The following is a 15,890-nucleotide window of genomic DNA, read 5'->3' on the forward strand; positions in this document are numbered from 1 at the left end:
TTCTGTTTGCAATTAAATTATTTTTAAAGGAACTTTTTAATGGATTAACAGGTTAAACTAACAACCTTATTTAGTGTAAATCCTGAGGTGTGTCGTCTACCACCTGAGGGCCACAGTTTGAGATCTTCTGCAATAAGAAACAGTAGCAAGCTGTTATACTTTATTTTAATCTTTGATCCTCTACAGCTCTGAGCTTCAGATGAAGTGTGAGGTACCAGGGAGGTCAGATTTCACCCAGCTCCTTATCTCAAATCCAGCAGGCTCTATGCTGGAGATCCCTACATACGACTTGGCCACAGTTTTGATCATTCTCTGTTTATTAACCTCAGAAGACAGAATTAGAAAGAGTGATGAAACCAAATCTATCTCTGCAATCGACTCTATCAGCATTACTCCAGCATCGCTCAGACCACATTTATACTCTGAAATAGAAACATGATCTCTTACCTTGCCAATATATTGGTGTTCCGTTCCTGTGTATTCCTCTTGCAGAAAAAACTGTCTCCACATCCATCCTCTCTTTGAACGTCTGAGCAACTCTTTGTCTTGCTGTCCTTCAATTTCTTTGGTTTTCCTTCGAACCGGCCCTCTTGAAAGGGCAACTGCATTCACAGTTTTATGTGCACATGCCCACAGAAGAAGTACAATCCAAGTCCTCATCTTTCCCGCTCTTAGGGTGTCTTACAGGGGGATAATGATCCTATCTGCCAAAGTTACAGAGCTCTGCAGTGCAGGCGGCAGCCACCCTCATAGTCCTTCCTGCTGCCAGCGAGCCACACAGTACCTGTAATAAGAGATAGAAAGAAATTGAAAAACAATCAGTATTGGGCAAAGTCTCAGAGTGTTATCCTAGGGCTGCTGGGAATGCTTCCCTTCCTAATTAAAGGCAACTTCAGCTCCTGTATCATACGACAGCCATCCCCTTATTAAAGAAATCTTTGAAACATTCTCCATAAGATACCAATTCCACTGCAAGTCTTGTGGCCGAGGCTCTGATATCTATATAATTGGCGTCCCACATTCACCAAGTATAAAAGCAGAGGCCATTCGAAGTGCTGCAGCCATAATGATAAAAGGCAGAAAGGCTTTTTCCCCCACCTAGCCATTAACCCCTGACTTTTAAAATACTGCAAAGCAGGCCAATGGGCGAGATCTCACAAATCTGTAATCAATGAATCAATACGCATGCTCTCTAAATGCCCTGCTTTAAAGATCTAACCACTCACAGCGCTATTAATTCAGAGTTTCTTCGGAAAAAAACAACAACAACAACAGCAACCAATGTGTGTTGGGTTTTATCAGCATGCATGGTCACAATAGCCTGCTGGCTCTAAACTGACCTGCTGGAATGACAGTCTGATAGACAAAAGCTTCCTGCCACCACATAATAATCAGCAATCAGCACGTTTCCTGTTTCCACATCAATCTGAGGCTTTGTCTGCGACTGAACGCCTGCCCTCGCTCCCTCTCGCACTTTATCAAGCAGATTGCAAATGTGATTGCGCAAAGTGGTGAAGGGGAGACGTGGGCCTCTCAATGAATCGCATTTAAGTACCTCTGCTTTTTTTGATTTACAATATTGCTTGCGACATTGGCGCACCTCTCTCCGTCAGTGTAAAAATGCATCAGGTCAACATCACCCTTCATCCGGGAAGAGCGACTGTTGAGGGCCAGCGATTCAGATGGAAATGCACAATTGCGATGCCGAATTGACTTTCATAGTTCCGTGTATGACTTAAACGGTGCAGCTATTCCCCTAATAGCATTTTCCATTACCTCCATTATGTTCTGCTTTATGAATTGGCCTAATTGAATTAGGTAACAATAGATAGCACAGGATATTGATTTACTGTCAAAGTCAATGAGCTAGAAATTATTATGGGGTCTCGTCGTATGTATAAACATACTGTATTGTGTGTGCATGATTCTATGAGTGCATTTCAGTACAAACAGGGATGCAAAATGGGAGATGTGGGCGCTGTTATGTCCAACAATTGTAGTTTACGGATGGTGCTCTTTAATGAATTTCAGCCACCCAAAACTCCTGGGCAAAGAGAACGGGCTCCTGGAGCACATTAGTCAAACTCAGGCAGCCATTTTGCTCAGCTCTGTGACCTGGCAAATCCCTTGACACAGTCCTGCCGGGGGAACTCAGCTGGATCTAAAGCGGTTTTGTTACATGGTGTGTCAGAGTGAACAGACACAGTTTCCAGCACAAAATGTCTGCTCGTTCATTTACAAGTCCATCCTGCTGGGAGGGAGATGGATAGTGAAGGATGAAAATTCCCCTGCTGTCTTTAAATATAAGCACAAACCTAAGACAACTCAATGGGACACTATGGTTTACCATAGTGTCTCACACAGCACTTAATTTTACAGCCTCACCAATGTGTCACTACAATCACTACAGACTCTATATATCAGTCTTATACTGTGAAAGTCATGATTGAGTACCTTAAAAGAATAATACACACAAAAATTAAAACAATCTACAGTCATCATCTACAGTATTTACCCAAATGTTGTTCCAAACCAAGGTCATTATCGTCATTATCGTTTAATGGATTTAGAAAACTATGTTGGTTGCCCCTGTCATACTATTATTATTATTACATGACTATCAAAGCCCAAATAAAATTATAATATATTATTTTAGTAAACTAACAATTAACTTAAAGCTGTAGTGTATATTTTTGTGTGACTAGCATCACTAAATCAAACTGCATCACTAAATCGAACTGCAAAAATAATAACAGTTTATACAAACGCTCCCCCTGTCAGCTATTGGTCGCAAACCAAATAGTCCCGCCCCAAACTCACGCAATTGGTTAAGCCAATGTTGCAGTGTCAAACTGGTGTGGAATCTCAAAACCATGCAGATGTTACCAGTTCAACTTCACACTTTTCTGAGAAATCAGACCACATGGAATAAATTACACACATCACCTTTAAACTGACTCCGTTACACTAGCATGTTTACATTTTTCATGTTTCAATTAATGCAACGATAAAGTAATTAACTCTCGGGGTGCCTGCCATAAACTGCGCCACGGTTGTCTGCTATCCAAAACACAGACAAAACAAATTAACCTCAATGGCACCTCAGTCGCGTCTGCCTGAACGTTATCTGCTTTTGTTTTCAGATCAGGCAATTTACCATGCAGTCTGACCTTGAGACATCACATGTCCTATTTTTTTTCTATGTTTTTTTTTTATATTTTTCTTTCAAAGACACCGTACCCTCAGAGGCCCTTTGGGAACGCGAGCGAAGTGGGGGCTGACAGGTGAGGGAGGAAGAGGAAGACCGGCGACACCTGTGGAGGACGCGGGGAGTCGGTCAGGCGGCAGGAAGTGCCAGAGAGAAAGAAAGAGAGAGGCGGGGGCCCTCGCGCGGCCCTCGCTGAAAGCTCTGCCACGCTGCAGACAGCCACAGCAGTCCTGATAAGTCCCACAGGGGCAATTAGGAGTGAGAGAAGGAGAATGTCAGCTACGGGCAGCGAGAAGGGAGGCGACAGGTAACAATTCTTGCCGCAGGAACACAGACCAGCAGAGCAGAGAGAAACAGAGCTAGCTAATGCCACACACTGTCTCCAGGCTCTCTATTAAAATGAATAAGTCACCGGACCACCAGCCATTAACTAGAAAGACTAGACGCCACGGTTTTTAAATAGGTCATTCTTGTTTGCATAGCCAAGGTACATGATATAGCGTCTCATGATAGCGGTGGCATACATGTTTGATTTCTCTGAGCTGTGCAAATCTGTTATTTTTTATTTTATTTTTATTTTTTTGGCCTCTGCAAAGAAATTCTCACGTAGCTTCTGGCTACATCACATCTTAGTGAAAACACTAAGAGAAAACTCTCCAGCTAGTACTCATCTCTCTCGAGCAAATGGTAGGAGACATGTGCCATGTTTGATTGTGGTTCTCTTCCTACCACTGAGCAACAGTGCATGAGAGGCAAAGTCGAGATCAGGTGAACACAAATTCAGTCAGGGTGGCACACTTAAACAGATTCGAGCTCCTCTTCGGTCCGCTCGGTGCACTTGCCTGCCAAGCAGCGTATCCGTGTCATTCCCCAGGGCATAGCGGGTAATCAATATATATTGATTTGTCTGTTTGGGGGGGGGGGGGGGGGGGGGGGGGGGGAGAAAGGGCTGTCTAGACAGCTGGGTTTTCGAATGCTAAGGTATCACTTATCCTGCAACACTCTAGCTCGGCTGTAAGCGATGATTGATTTATTCATTTTAGACATACGTTTTTTCCCCATATCTGACCTACCCTACATTTGCCAGGGCTATTTATACACATCACTTGAGGTTTAAATGCAATAACACGTTTACCTGATGGCAAAAAGGCTAAGATGTGAAATAAATCAGTGATAGTAAGCAGATAAATATACTGTGCTGTTTTTGCAGCTGATACAACCAAAGGGACTGGCGTGCGTATCATATCACAACACACAATCAACTGATATACTGTTTTTATGATCGATACTGATGGATTTTTTAATGTTTAGAATTAAGTATCCAATTACCGATATTCCAAACTAAATTTGAAATAGCCAATTGTATTTGTACTATTTGACGCAGATGAACTAAAACTATGCATTATTATTTTTTTATTATCATGGTAAAAATATTATTCAGACTATTTTGCCGTTAATTATAACAATAATATTAAATAAATTATTATTAATCACTTTTTTATTTCCATTATAATTTGCAATAAGAATGATTGTTATATTAATAAAAATATATAATGCACACTATTTAGCTATAACAGTACAAAAATAATAATGATAATAATAATTGTTATTATTATAATGAAAAAACTGAAATGTCATATTTTTGCTGTAATATTACTACTGCTACTACTACTACTAATAATAATTATTATTATTATTAATCATTATCCAAATAAAATTTTACATAAAATTACCTATTGTTGGGTGCCATTCTTTGAAAACTTGCCAAAGAAACCCAATACTAAAGTCCCCCTGTAGTCAATAATTTAAAACTATTTGATCACCAAAATTACATTTCCCCCTGGGAAATAAAAAACGTCATACTTGAAAATAGCTTGAATGTAACTCTACATCCTTGACTCATTTAGTATACGCAGTTCTATGAATATGCAAATTTGCCCCGTGACGATCACACGTTGACGTAATTGGTTACAAGGTAGTTTGTGACGTCAGTGATTTCAAACTGCGCTTTTGAGACTGTCTTTAGATCACTGCAGTTTTAAAGAGAAAATACTCAGCAATGGTGCTGACTTATGAATTTGCACATGGTTTTTAAAGCATATTAAAAACACCACATAGACATATAAACAACATTAAAAGCTTGATTTTCACCACCGGGGGAATTTAAAGAACCGCCTAACTGATTAAGTTAAATAGTATGAAAAGTATGAACATCGGCCAAAACCGATTATCTCTAGTACACACACATAAAAGGAGTCACTTGATATAACAGCACATTGTAACATACTCCCGGCATGACTTGTGACTAGATTGCTGGAAGTGCTTAACCAACAGGGCTACCACACCATAGACTTAATCCTCAAGTCTCGACCCTACAAGACACAAGCGTCCCCCGAGCCTCCACCGTAATCTCCCTGGAAACATGTGCGCCCTAATCTGAACAGTAGGAGATAATGGATTCAAATGTTGGAGGTCTTTTTTTGCTCAATGGGATGGCCATGTGCACACCAACACAATTAGTGTCAGGGAGCGCTGCCCATACCAGATGGGTCCTCTTAATTACGTAACGAGAGAGGCCATAATGTGATCTGGAAGCAATGTTGTGCCACTGACTTAGAATCTGCTTTTCCTGGTCGGCCATAAAGACGGTGAAAGCGTGTGTTTTTGCGGCACAAATTGCCTGGAGCAGACCGTACTCTGGGCTGAATTAAAGCAATTTAGCCAAACCTGCTAAAATCAAATGCGCCTCAAATCCCCATTTAGCCGCATAACATTCATTTGCTCACGAGAGCGTCGCGTGATAGACTGCAGCTTGTCCTTCCTTTGTCAATTCGTGCAGACTGTTCAAATAGATAGCACAAAACACCTGTTAACCTTTGTGTCAGTGTGGCCCTGGCGTTTACAGTGGAGCTGGAAAGGTTTCCCTGTAATCCCATAACAGCATTGTGGGGTGTTTGTTTAGGGTTCCCCTCATGAGGCAGAGGAGAAGCCGTGGGAACAGCAGTTTTACGGCGTACGTAAAGAACTCCGCGGGAGCCTACGAGACAGAAGCCTCCCTTCAGCATTGTGATTCGGCCCTGGAATGCAGCTCCCATTGCAATGCAAATGTATCCGCGTCTGGTTGTTTTGTGCGTGCGCGTTTACATGCGTGCTTGTTTACTTGTCACTTCCATGACTGACAAATACGCAAATCACAAACATGGTGCTAATAGAGTTTGTTGCAAAGGCTGTCAAAGTCAAACAGACTCTTTCTCGGATCATAGTTTATATTTATTGTGTGTTCTACCCTGAAGGCCCTTTTACAACTTGACAATGCCATTAACTCATCCTCAGACTCACAACATCTTGTAAGTGCGGCACCTTTACCTTGGTAAACACAAGAGACTTGTGTTTCAGACACACTGAGACGTGGTTGTTTAACCCCCAGACTGTGTTTCAATTTATGGCCGTGATTTTCATGAAGGTATCTAAATGGAACCGTTCCTGACTAGGTCGTAATTCATTGTGTTGTTGTATGCCTTTAACCCTTGCTTTGAGGAAGAAGTTTTAAAGACAGGATTTTTACAATCAAGGTAACAATGCTTCCATTTCAAAAGGTCACAAGAAGTCATCGTGATTGCAATCACAACATACTTTGACATTTGATTCTGCATCTTTGTTGATATAGTTCAGGCCCCACACGACAAGGAAAGAAAAATATATATATCAACAGAAATAATCAATAATGACATTTATTGACATTAACAAGCGCAACACTACAATTGAAAATCTCAATGCTCTGTGACCACAAATAAATAAACCCAGTGAGTGACAACTGGAAAATTCTTTGAATTAAAAGCCACCATATATGCCGAAGGCAAGCAGAGAGCAAAGGTTAAAGGCTGTTGATTAAACTGACTTCTTTTCTTTAATACTTTCTTTCTTTGGAACAAGCTAACGGTGGAAAAGCTGTACTCTGCCGGCCCTGGATTTGTCAATACTGTTACGATAAGCCTTGTACAATAAGATTTGTATGCTAGTATGGACAATAAACAATAAATTACTGATATAAAAATGCTACTATAGTCTAGATAAGTAAAACATAAAATGTGTTTTATTGCTAGGTGCTACAAGTGAATATTGTTATATTGTATATTATAATTACTATGACAAATGTCATTAAAACATTAAAACAAACTGTCTTTAAAACATTTTGAGAAATGTTACATTTAACAGTCATTTTAAATGTTAACTTTAAGTTAGTGTTAAATGATGGCAAAGGTAATCTAAATGAAGAAATATGAGAAATTAGTATGCACAATTAAATATCCAATAGCAACCAGTTTAAAACAAACTGATAAGCCTATCATTTTTTTTGTTATGGACAATAAACAATAAATATTGGATATGAAAATTCTACAAAATATAATATATATATATAATTTAAGTTAATTCGTTAATATTGTGTATTACAATAATTATAAAAAAAATTATATACATTTACAGATTTGTTAAATATTACTTCAAGTGACCAAATGTAATGTATACAAGAAAATAGGAGATGCACAATTAAATATCATACACAACGATACATTTAAAAGTAACTGCTAAGCTCATAATTCAAAAAATAAAATAAAATAAAAATGAGCCGATAACTGATATAGGGGATTTTACTGCTACAGACCCAGATATGATGAATGAAGTCCAAGAGTCAGAAGATGCAATCTTCAAAAGAAGAGTTTGCAGTTTCCTCAGCAGAAGCCAGCTTAGACACTCAGCAGGACTTTAGACATATAGTTGTCTTGTATTATGAATCCTGGCTAGTTTGGTTCTATCATCAAATTAATTAATTACAAAGCAAATACATATTTATTCCCTGGAAGCCGGGCTAAATGAGCAAGCACTGTTAATGTATTCTTGAAATGGATCAGGCCCTCAGTCACCTCTCTGACACCAAATACAGATATTGCCTGTAACATAAATACCTTTTTTTTTTTTTTGAAAACTATGATTTCCAATTCATTATAGAATACTAGAAATAAATTGTAAATCCACTCATTTCACTGATTAGATATTTTAGTTTATTCTTCCAATAACAGATTGTACCTCATTTGCCACTAAATACATACAATACAATCTGTATGTAGCTTAGCTTGTATTTCTTGCTCTTTGCTCTTGGGTCCTGTGCCCTTTCCGTGACCACACTCTGACTGTGTCGTCTTCCAGTTAATAACTATTTGCTTTTGGGCCATGCTGCTTGTATGACAGTTTGTTTTTCCAAGGGTAAATATATCAGTATCGCAGTTTCGGTGTGAGATGTCACCGGCAGAAAATATCCAGGCTAGATTGTCTGACCAATCTAGGTTTGAGACAACTGTGATTCCTCAACAGAATGGACATTTTCGGGTGCTGGTGTAATTCATTTCACACACGTCCAGGGCAGGTTTGAAAATTGGAGAGCTGTAATACATTCTGCCTCATTTTGGACTGACTCGCACGTAATAAGAGAAAGCAATCAATTGAAAGAACCATGACAACTGAGAAGAACATTAATGACATTAGGCCTATTATTGTGCCTGAAAGTGGACTACATGATTGGATGCTGCCTGCGCAGATAGCCTATTTTTGACAACTCAGCTCTGGTGAGTAATTAGGTGCCGCCACATTTTGTGGACACAGTTTCAACTTCCAAAGGGAGGAAGCTTCTCAGTTATGCAAATCTAGACTGTGTTACAAGCTATGCTGAAGGAGATGTACTGTATCGCTACACAGTGAGCGCTATAGAGTTCAATGGGCTGTATTTCAAACACCAGCCACCAGATGAATAGCCACACGCAAATTTCCATGCACATGGGACTTGTTCCCTCCTAGTGTAAAATGGTGGACATATGGAGACAGTTAGAGATGTCTTGTATATGACTATAAAAAATTGATATAGCGGACTCATGTTTCTCTGCATACATGGGTGGAGAACTCCGCTTCGACATGTACCAGCCAGAGCAGATCACATCAGCGGAGACAGCCGAGCTGAGCAAGTCACTGCGAACATGAATCAAGTCACTTCAAACACGAATAAAAAACTTTGAGGAGGATTTACTATTAAAGGATCTCCAGACTCGCAAAACCAAATTTGCGCTGAACTACTAATACCACTTTATCAAAGCAACCATCTCGAAATCTTAACGTCGATGACTGAAGGATACATACAAACGTTTAATTCAAAAAGCGCCCCACCTTCTGATTAACCGTACACACACTTTCATATTCAGAACTGAAGTTTAGCTAATTCACCAGGGTCACTGTGATAAAGATGGGGAGAGTCACAGGTCACATTCAGAGCAGTCATGCGCTGACCGAATAAATCATCTTACATAGACGCAGCCATGGCAGGACCGCCAGCATGGTGTCTCTGTCATCTGCATTCTTATTTCACACTGCACTCAGCACAAAGAAAGCAAGCAAGCGATCCTTATTTATTCTTAAGCACCAGCATGAATGGCAGAAATATTCATTGTGCATAGCGAATTCTGTTTCAAGTTTGTTTTTCATCATCAATGCTATTTTTCCCCCCCAAATTCCCTCCAACTCGCACTCTCTGTGATCTGCCCTGTCATCTTACACACTGACTGATGTGTTGAGTTATCTATGGAGGACGTCCAGAGCTTTCATATCCCAATTTCCTATAGGGATATGTGGATGAAAGAAAATAACAACACCCTGCTGGAAGATGCAAACTTATTATCATAGACAAAAATGTTGAAGAATATTTTCCTTTGCGGGCCCATTTAAAGATTCACTTGAGACACGGTTTCAGTCGCCCGGCCCTCCGTTCCCATCCGTTCAAATTAGCAAACAACAAGCCAGGAAACTGAAAACAGATAGCGGACGATGAATTGGTAAAGAAAATCAATCGCCTCGTATTGGACTAAAGCGGCTGTAGATAAACACTGTTCTATTGATTTTGGAAGTGTTCTACACATCAGAACAGCAAATTACCCATATCTTGGAAAAATAGGCTTAAACTCCAGTCATTCTTTTCTTCAGTTCAATTGTCTGAAAGTATAATTTTTGGAGGTATTTATGTGGTATTCCATTATTGAGGTAGAAGCATGATGGGGGTTCATAAATCACTCTTGGGTGAAATTAATCATGTGCATGTGCTAATCAATGTTATCCTGCTTCATCTCCTGCGCGCAAACACAGCTTTTACTGGGCCATTGTCATGTCAGGTGACAGATAGCTCTGATCTAATTATCATACAGAGACTCCTGAAACATTTGCATACAGGCTTCCTCACAATCTGAGAACGCACAACTCTCAAACTATTAAGACTGTCAAAGTGTGAAACTTTTGATCAAAAAAGAAATTCTATCGTTTGTTAGAACATCATATTTTAAAATCTGTTTGTTTGAATGTAGCATGACAACTGTGACAATTGCCATTAAAATGCTTTTATTGTTTTGTGTTTTTAAATAAATAAATAAAAACCTCTCAGATTTAATTAAAATGGCCATGATAAAAACAACAACTAATATGCACTTGATTCTCCATCCAGTTGTAATGTGGCTTGTTGTCAAAGAATTTCAGCAAGTCAAAGGTCATATGGCCTTACTATCTATCTACAATTTAGCAATATATATGAACCCAAACAGAACACTTTGATTAGTGACATCTTTCTCAATATGCCAACATTCAAATGATACCTTTGTATTTTTAAAAGCTATTGTTCTGTATGTTGTAGGCAAGTATACATTGTTTTCCATTATCTCTTAAAAGACCCATGTTTAACATAAAAAAATAAAAAAAATAAAAAAAAAGCGAAAAAAGGAAAAGGAAACCTGAACTGAAACTTGCACATCTTTGCATCTGGTATGCTATTAACTAACATCAACTTGAATAAACCCATATCAGTTTCCTTATTCTTTCTCAAAAATTCTCATATTTTAGAGGTCTGCTGTTTGTTACGTACAACAATGGCCTAAAATTAAACCAAAGTATGAGTAGAACACCCTAGAAGCAACCATATCTTCTGAAGACCACAGTTGTTGTGTAAAAAAAAAAAACACTTGTTCCAGTCAGTTGTAATGACTGGAAAGCACAAATCTTAATATATTTTTGTACAAGTACAACAAAATAATAACATTGGCCAAAAAAAATAAAAAATCTGACACATTTTAGAGACATTTTTGAAACTACTGTGGTTCTTCCTCAGAATAAAATATGAAGAAGTCCTGGAATTTATGAATAATTTACATAATATAGAACAACTTTAATCAATCCACCCAAAAATCTACAGGTGCCTGACATAAAAGGCCTTGAACAGTGCTGCAGTCTGAACATGTTCCCATACCTTTTGATCATTGAATTCCCATGACTTCTCCATTACTTTTTCAGTCATTCATAATTACTGGATGAGGATTATAAAATAAGTGTATAGAGATTGTACTAGCAAAGAGTAATGTATATATATATATATATATATATATATATATATATATATATATATATATATATATATATATATATATATATATATGACTTGTAATTACAATTTTCAAATAAAACAAAATTAATAACTCAGTTTTAACAGGCCTGACACTGAAAAAACAAAATTAATAACTCAGTTTTAACAGGCCTGACACTGAAATGCGATGAATGCTGGAACAGGGTTACAAATAAATACTTATTGTTTGGAGTTATCACCTCTGAAAAAAAGGCATTGACACGAAAATAACCAATGACATTACTTTCTGACATGCCACACAACAGATGGACACTGAATAAACTGTACAAAATGTCAACCCACTAAAACTGACAAATTAAGTTTAATAGCTAAATTGTTAAGTAAAAGCATCAGGTCACAATATGCAGTGATACGTTCATTGCACCTTTCCCCACTTTGAATTTAACTAGGCTACTTAAAAATTATGAAAAAGTTATTATTTTGACAAATTAAATGGACAGATGGAAACAAAGATGACAACATTTTTACAGTAGGTTGTAGCTTATAGACTACAATAGTCCGAACTTTCCTCAATAGATCATATTGGAATTTTCCATTAGAATATTAAGTTATTTAAATCATTTAAATTAAACAATAGTAAATAAACAGCAGTTCCAAAAGAACTCCTCGCACATGAGTGTCCGGGCCCTGACAACAACTATCGCGTGCAGTAGCCTATTATATCTGGGCGTGTAAAACAAAAAACAGGAAATTGGAAATAAAATGACCAGGAAATAATATGGTACAAATGTTTTGATGCTATGATACATATCACGCTGCGATACAAATCACTTATAAGTAGCTTAGTAGTTTCCAAAAAAAAAAAAAAAGTATCCCGGCAAATTTTGACAGCCATCATCATCATCATCCACGCGCATCCATGAAAGTCAGTCTACGGCATAAGCAAAGGTCTAACTGTTGAGGTCACACAGCGCGTGCATGTTAAATGCAGAGCCGTTACATTAAACGCAAAAAGAGGTAAGTAGGCTACAGTTAATTTCCTCCACTCACCTCAGTGCTGAGGAGTCGACAGTAGTCCTGGTTTCGATGTGTATCCTCTGAGCGCTGTGAAGACACTACTGTGTGCACTCAGGACTGCCTGTGTCTCCCTCTCCCCTCCACTGTGTGGATCATCTCTCTCTCTCTCTCTCTCTCTCTCTCTCTCTCTCTCTCTCGTGCGGTCTAAGCGACAGAGCCGCTGATTGGCTGTCACATAGCGCGGTGACTGAGAGGGATCATGAACATTAAGGGATGCGAAAGTAGTTTGAAAATTAAGCCTGCGTTATTTGATATCGTCGCGTCTGTTTGGAGATTTGGGTCACTATAGCTATACTATTACCTCTACTTTAATGCAGTTTGTCATGAATCCATTTTTTTGGCCGTAGAGGAAAAATTATTTTTATTTATGAAATAAATTATGAAAGTTAATTGCGTTTATCTGGCTTTTAAATAGATATTTCTCAAAATTAAAAAAAAAAAAAAAAATCCTGTTATCTGTTATTTTAAACCTGACTTATTTTCTAAAATAAGAGATGTTATAATATTAGGGACTGGCAGCCTTAGTCATCATTCACTTTCATCCTTTTCCCCCCTCTATAGGCTATAATGAAAGTGAATGGTGACTGAGGCTGTCATTCTTATACATCTCCTTTTGTGTTCCACTGAACAAAGACAGTCATATGGGTTTGGAACAACATGAGGGTCAGTAAAGGACTTTTTTTTTTCTTTCTCTGAGTGAACTATCCCTTTAAGTCTTCAGAAACATGTTATGTGAGATGGAGAACAAGTTTTTTAGTTCATTTTTCAAAGACTCTGACTTGGTGTCATAAATCTGTTGACCCCGTGAAGCAGTTGTGGGCATGAAGCCTACCATTTTACATTGAAGTTTTACCATCCATATATATATTTTTTCTGCTGAGAATCAAAATCCCCACAAGAACCCTGACTTCTTTTGCACTATGATGCTTTAGCACTTTTCTGACTAGTGATAAAAGAATTACTGATGTATGATCTCTGGTTATAGAAGCATCTGTACAGTTAGTCCCCTCAATAAAGGAAATGCATCAGGCTGTCTATATCAGAAAGATTCTTTTATTTACATCTAACTATGTTAAATTTTATATATATATAATTTCTTACAGTTATATATATATATATATATATATATATATATATATATATATATATATGTACTAAAATATATATACATATATATGTTCTATAATATATGTATATATATATACATATATATAGTATGTACATCCAACGCTAATACATAAAAAAAAAGATTGCAGTCAACATGCAATATATCTCCATATAATATATGAACAATTTTGCAAATTAATTTTGAAAACATTTTTCATAATATCACACTTATTTTTAACAAAGCATAAAAGAGTCATGAAATAAAGCTGCCTTTCTTTTACAGAGAGGAGTCCCAGGTGCATGGGAACTGTCATATTTGACAAATATGAAACTAGATTAATTGCTTCTAAGAATAATAAATAAATAAGCGTTTAATTCCTAGAAACCATGCTGTACAATTTGTATCTACAATGTAACAAAAAAATATTTCAAAGTTGTAAATAAAACAAAGATTATTGGAGCATGTTTAAGTCTTTCTAATTCAATTGTTTGTCTTCAGAAGTTACTTGCCGTTTATTAAAAAAAAATCACTTGCAGTGATAAAAAAAAAGAAAAGTAAATACACTAAAAAATGCTGGGTTGTTTTAACCAAAATGTGGGTCAAATATGGACAAACCCAACCGTTGGGTTACATTTTTTAATTTAAAGTTAAACCAACCCAGCATTTTTTTAGAGTGTACTGCACTATTTTTTCCCCAGAGTAACACTGATCAGAGTTATAGGCCGGCTTAAGAACCCTGAAAGACAATAACGTTAAACATAATGCAGAAAGTAAAAACTGATTTAAGGGCTGTGTTTAAAGATAAACTAACACTTGAAGGGACATAAAAAATGTCCGATTCAGTCCAATGGACTGGCAGTTTGAGACCCTTGGATTAGACCGAACGTGTGAATTGACTTGCTTTGATTACATAAATAGCTAGCTATGCATCAAAAGTCAAGCCCTAAAGTCAAAAACCACATACCATGTTCACTCATCAGTCAGACACCCCATGAAACCTGGTCACACTTTAACAAAGTCAGCCCCCTTCCTGTTGACTCCAACAACTCCTAAACACAATGGGAATTCCTCAGGCCTGATGATGCCTCATTAGTGGGACTGTTAGTGGGGGCACAGAATAAAGTTACTGTTTAAGCAGATTTATGACTCAGCATTTAGAAACAGACTTGAATGATGTGAATTTTTTCCATTGCTTTGCTCACAAGACCCTGAGAAATTTCACAACATCAGAAGACATTCTAAAAATTGACTTAAAAAACAAAAAACAAAGACAGAAACAGCACCAAAAATTGGAGTTACCAGGAATGTGACAAGTGCGCTTACAGGCATGATGCTTTATTCTGGAAATGGCATGCGTTTACACACACCAGCTGAATTGTAACTGATGAAATCCTGACATGACCTAAATGTATTCTTTGACATGGCTGATGCACATTCCACTTGACTGCTGACAAAGCAGAAAGTCTTGCTCAAGTCAGCGTGAATAAATCTATAAATGCTTGTGTGTGTATAAAAATGGAAAAAAAAAATGGGGAAAAAGTGCATATATTCAGTCATACACTTAATGCTGTATCTGCATGTGAATTAAAGAAAATGTTTGTCAGGTATAAATAGACTACTAATAATACAATCGGTTTTGAATCCAATGAACCGGCCCTAATACTGAAAATTCTCAATCTTGCCGTCTCCAGTCTCATGCTAACAGAGATTACGGCTGTAATGTGAAGATGAGTATGAATGTGTTGACGGAGGACGGATGGATAGCACATGCCCTGTGTAAACAGCCAATCACTCAGCAGATGTTTATGTTTATGTTGCATTAAGTGTTATCTAATCTAGCATGGCTACAACACACACTCCATCACTCATTAACTATGAAAATATCATGTGGGAATTGTAAAGAAGCTGAGTTTCATTCAAACAATATATATATATATATATATATATATATATATATATACACACACACATGGGTAAAAAAAAAAGTCTGTTGTTTCGTTTTCTAATCCAGGTCTGCCAATATGAATATTTTAAAGGATTTCACTGAGGCTTAG

The 15,890-nt window shown here is 37.5% G+C and overlaps 1 protein-coding gene across 1 annotated transcript in view; it reads right to left on the bottom strand.

Moving 5' to 3' along the window:
- The window catches only part of cdh6 (cadherin 6), a 30,843-nt gene extending 18,000 nt beyond the window's left edge, over positions 1–12,843 (bottom strand). Inside the window, exons 1-2 of the mRNA XM_079611857.1 lie at positions 12,702–12,843; positions 448–784 (exon numbers count right to left, since the gene is read on the bottom strand). Of these exons, the coding sequence (XP_079467983.1) occupies positions 448–660 (213 nt within the window). The 5' untranslated portion in view covers positions 661–784; positions 12,702–12,843. The remainder of the gene's footprint in view (positions 1–447; positions 785–12,701) is intronic.
- Positions 12,844–15,890: the final 3,047 nt, after the last annotated feature.

This window comes from Phoxinus phoxinus (assembly GCF_949152265.1).
Source record: "Phoxinus phoxinus genome assembly, chromosome: 5".
NCBI lineage: Eukaryota > Metazoa > Chordata > Actinopteri > Cypriniformes > Leuciscidae > Phoxinus > Phoxinus phoxinus.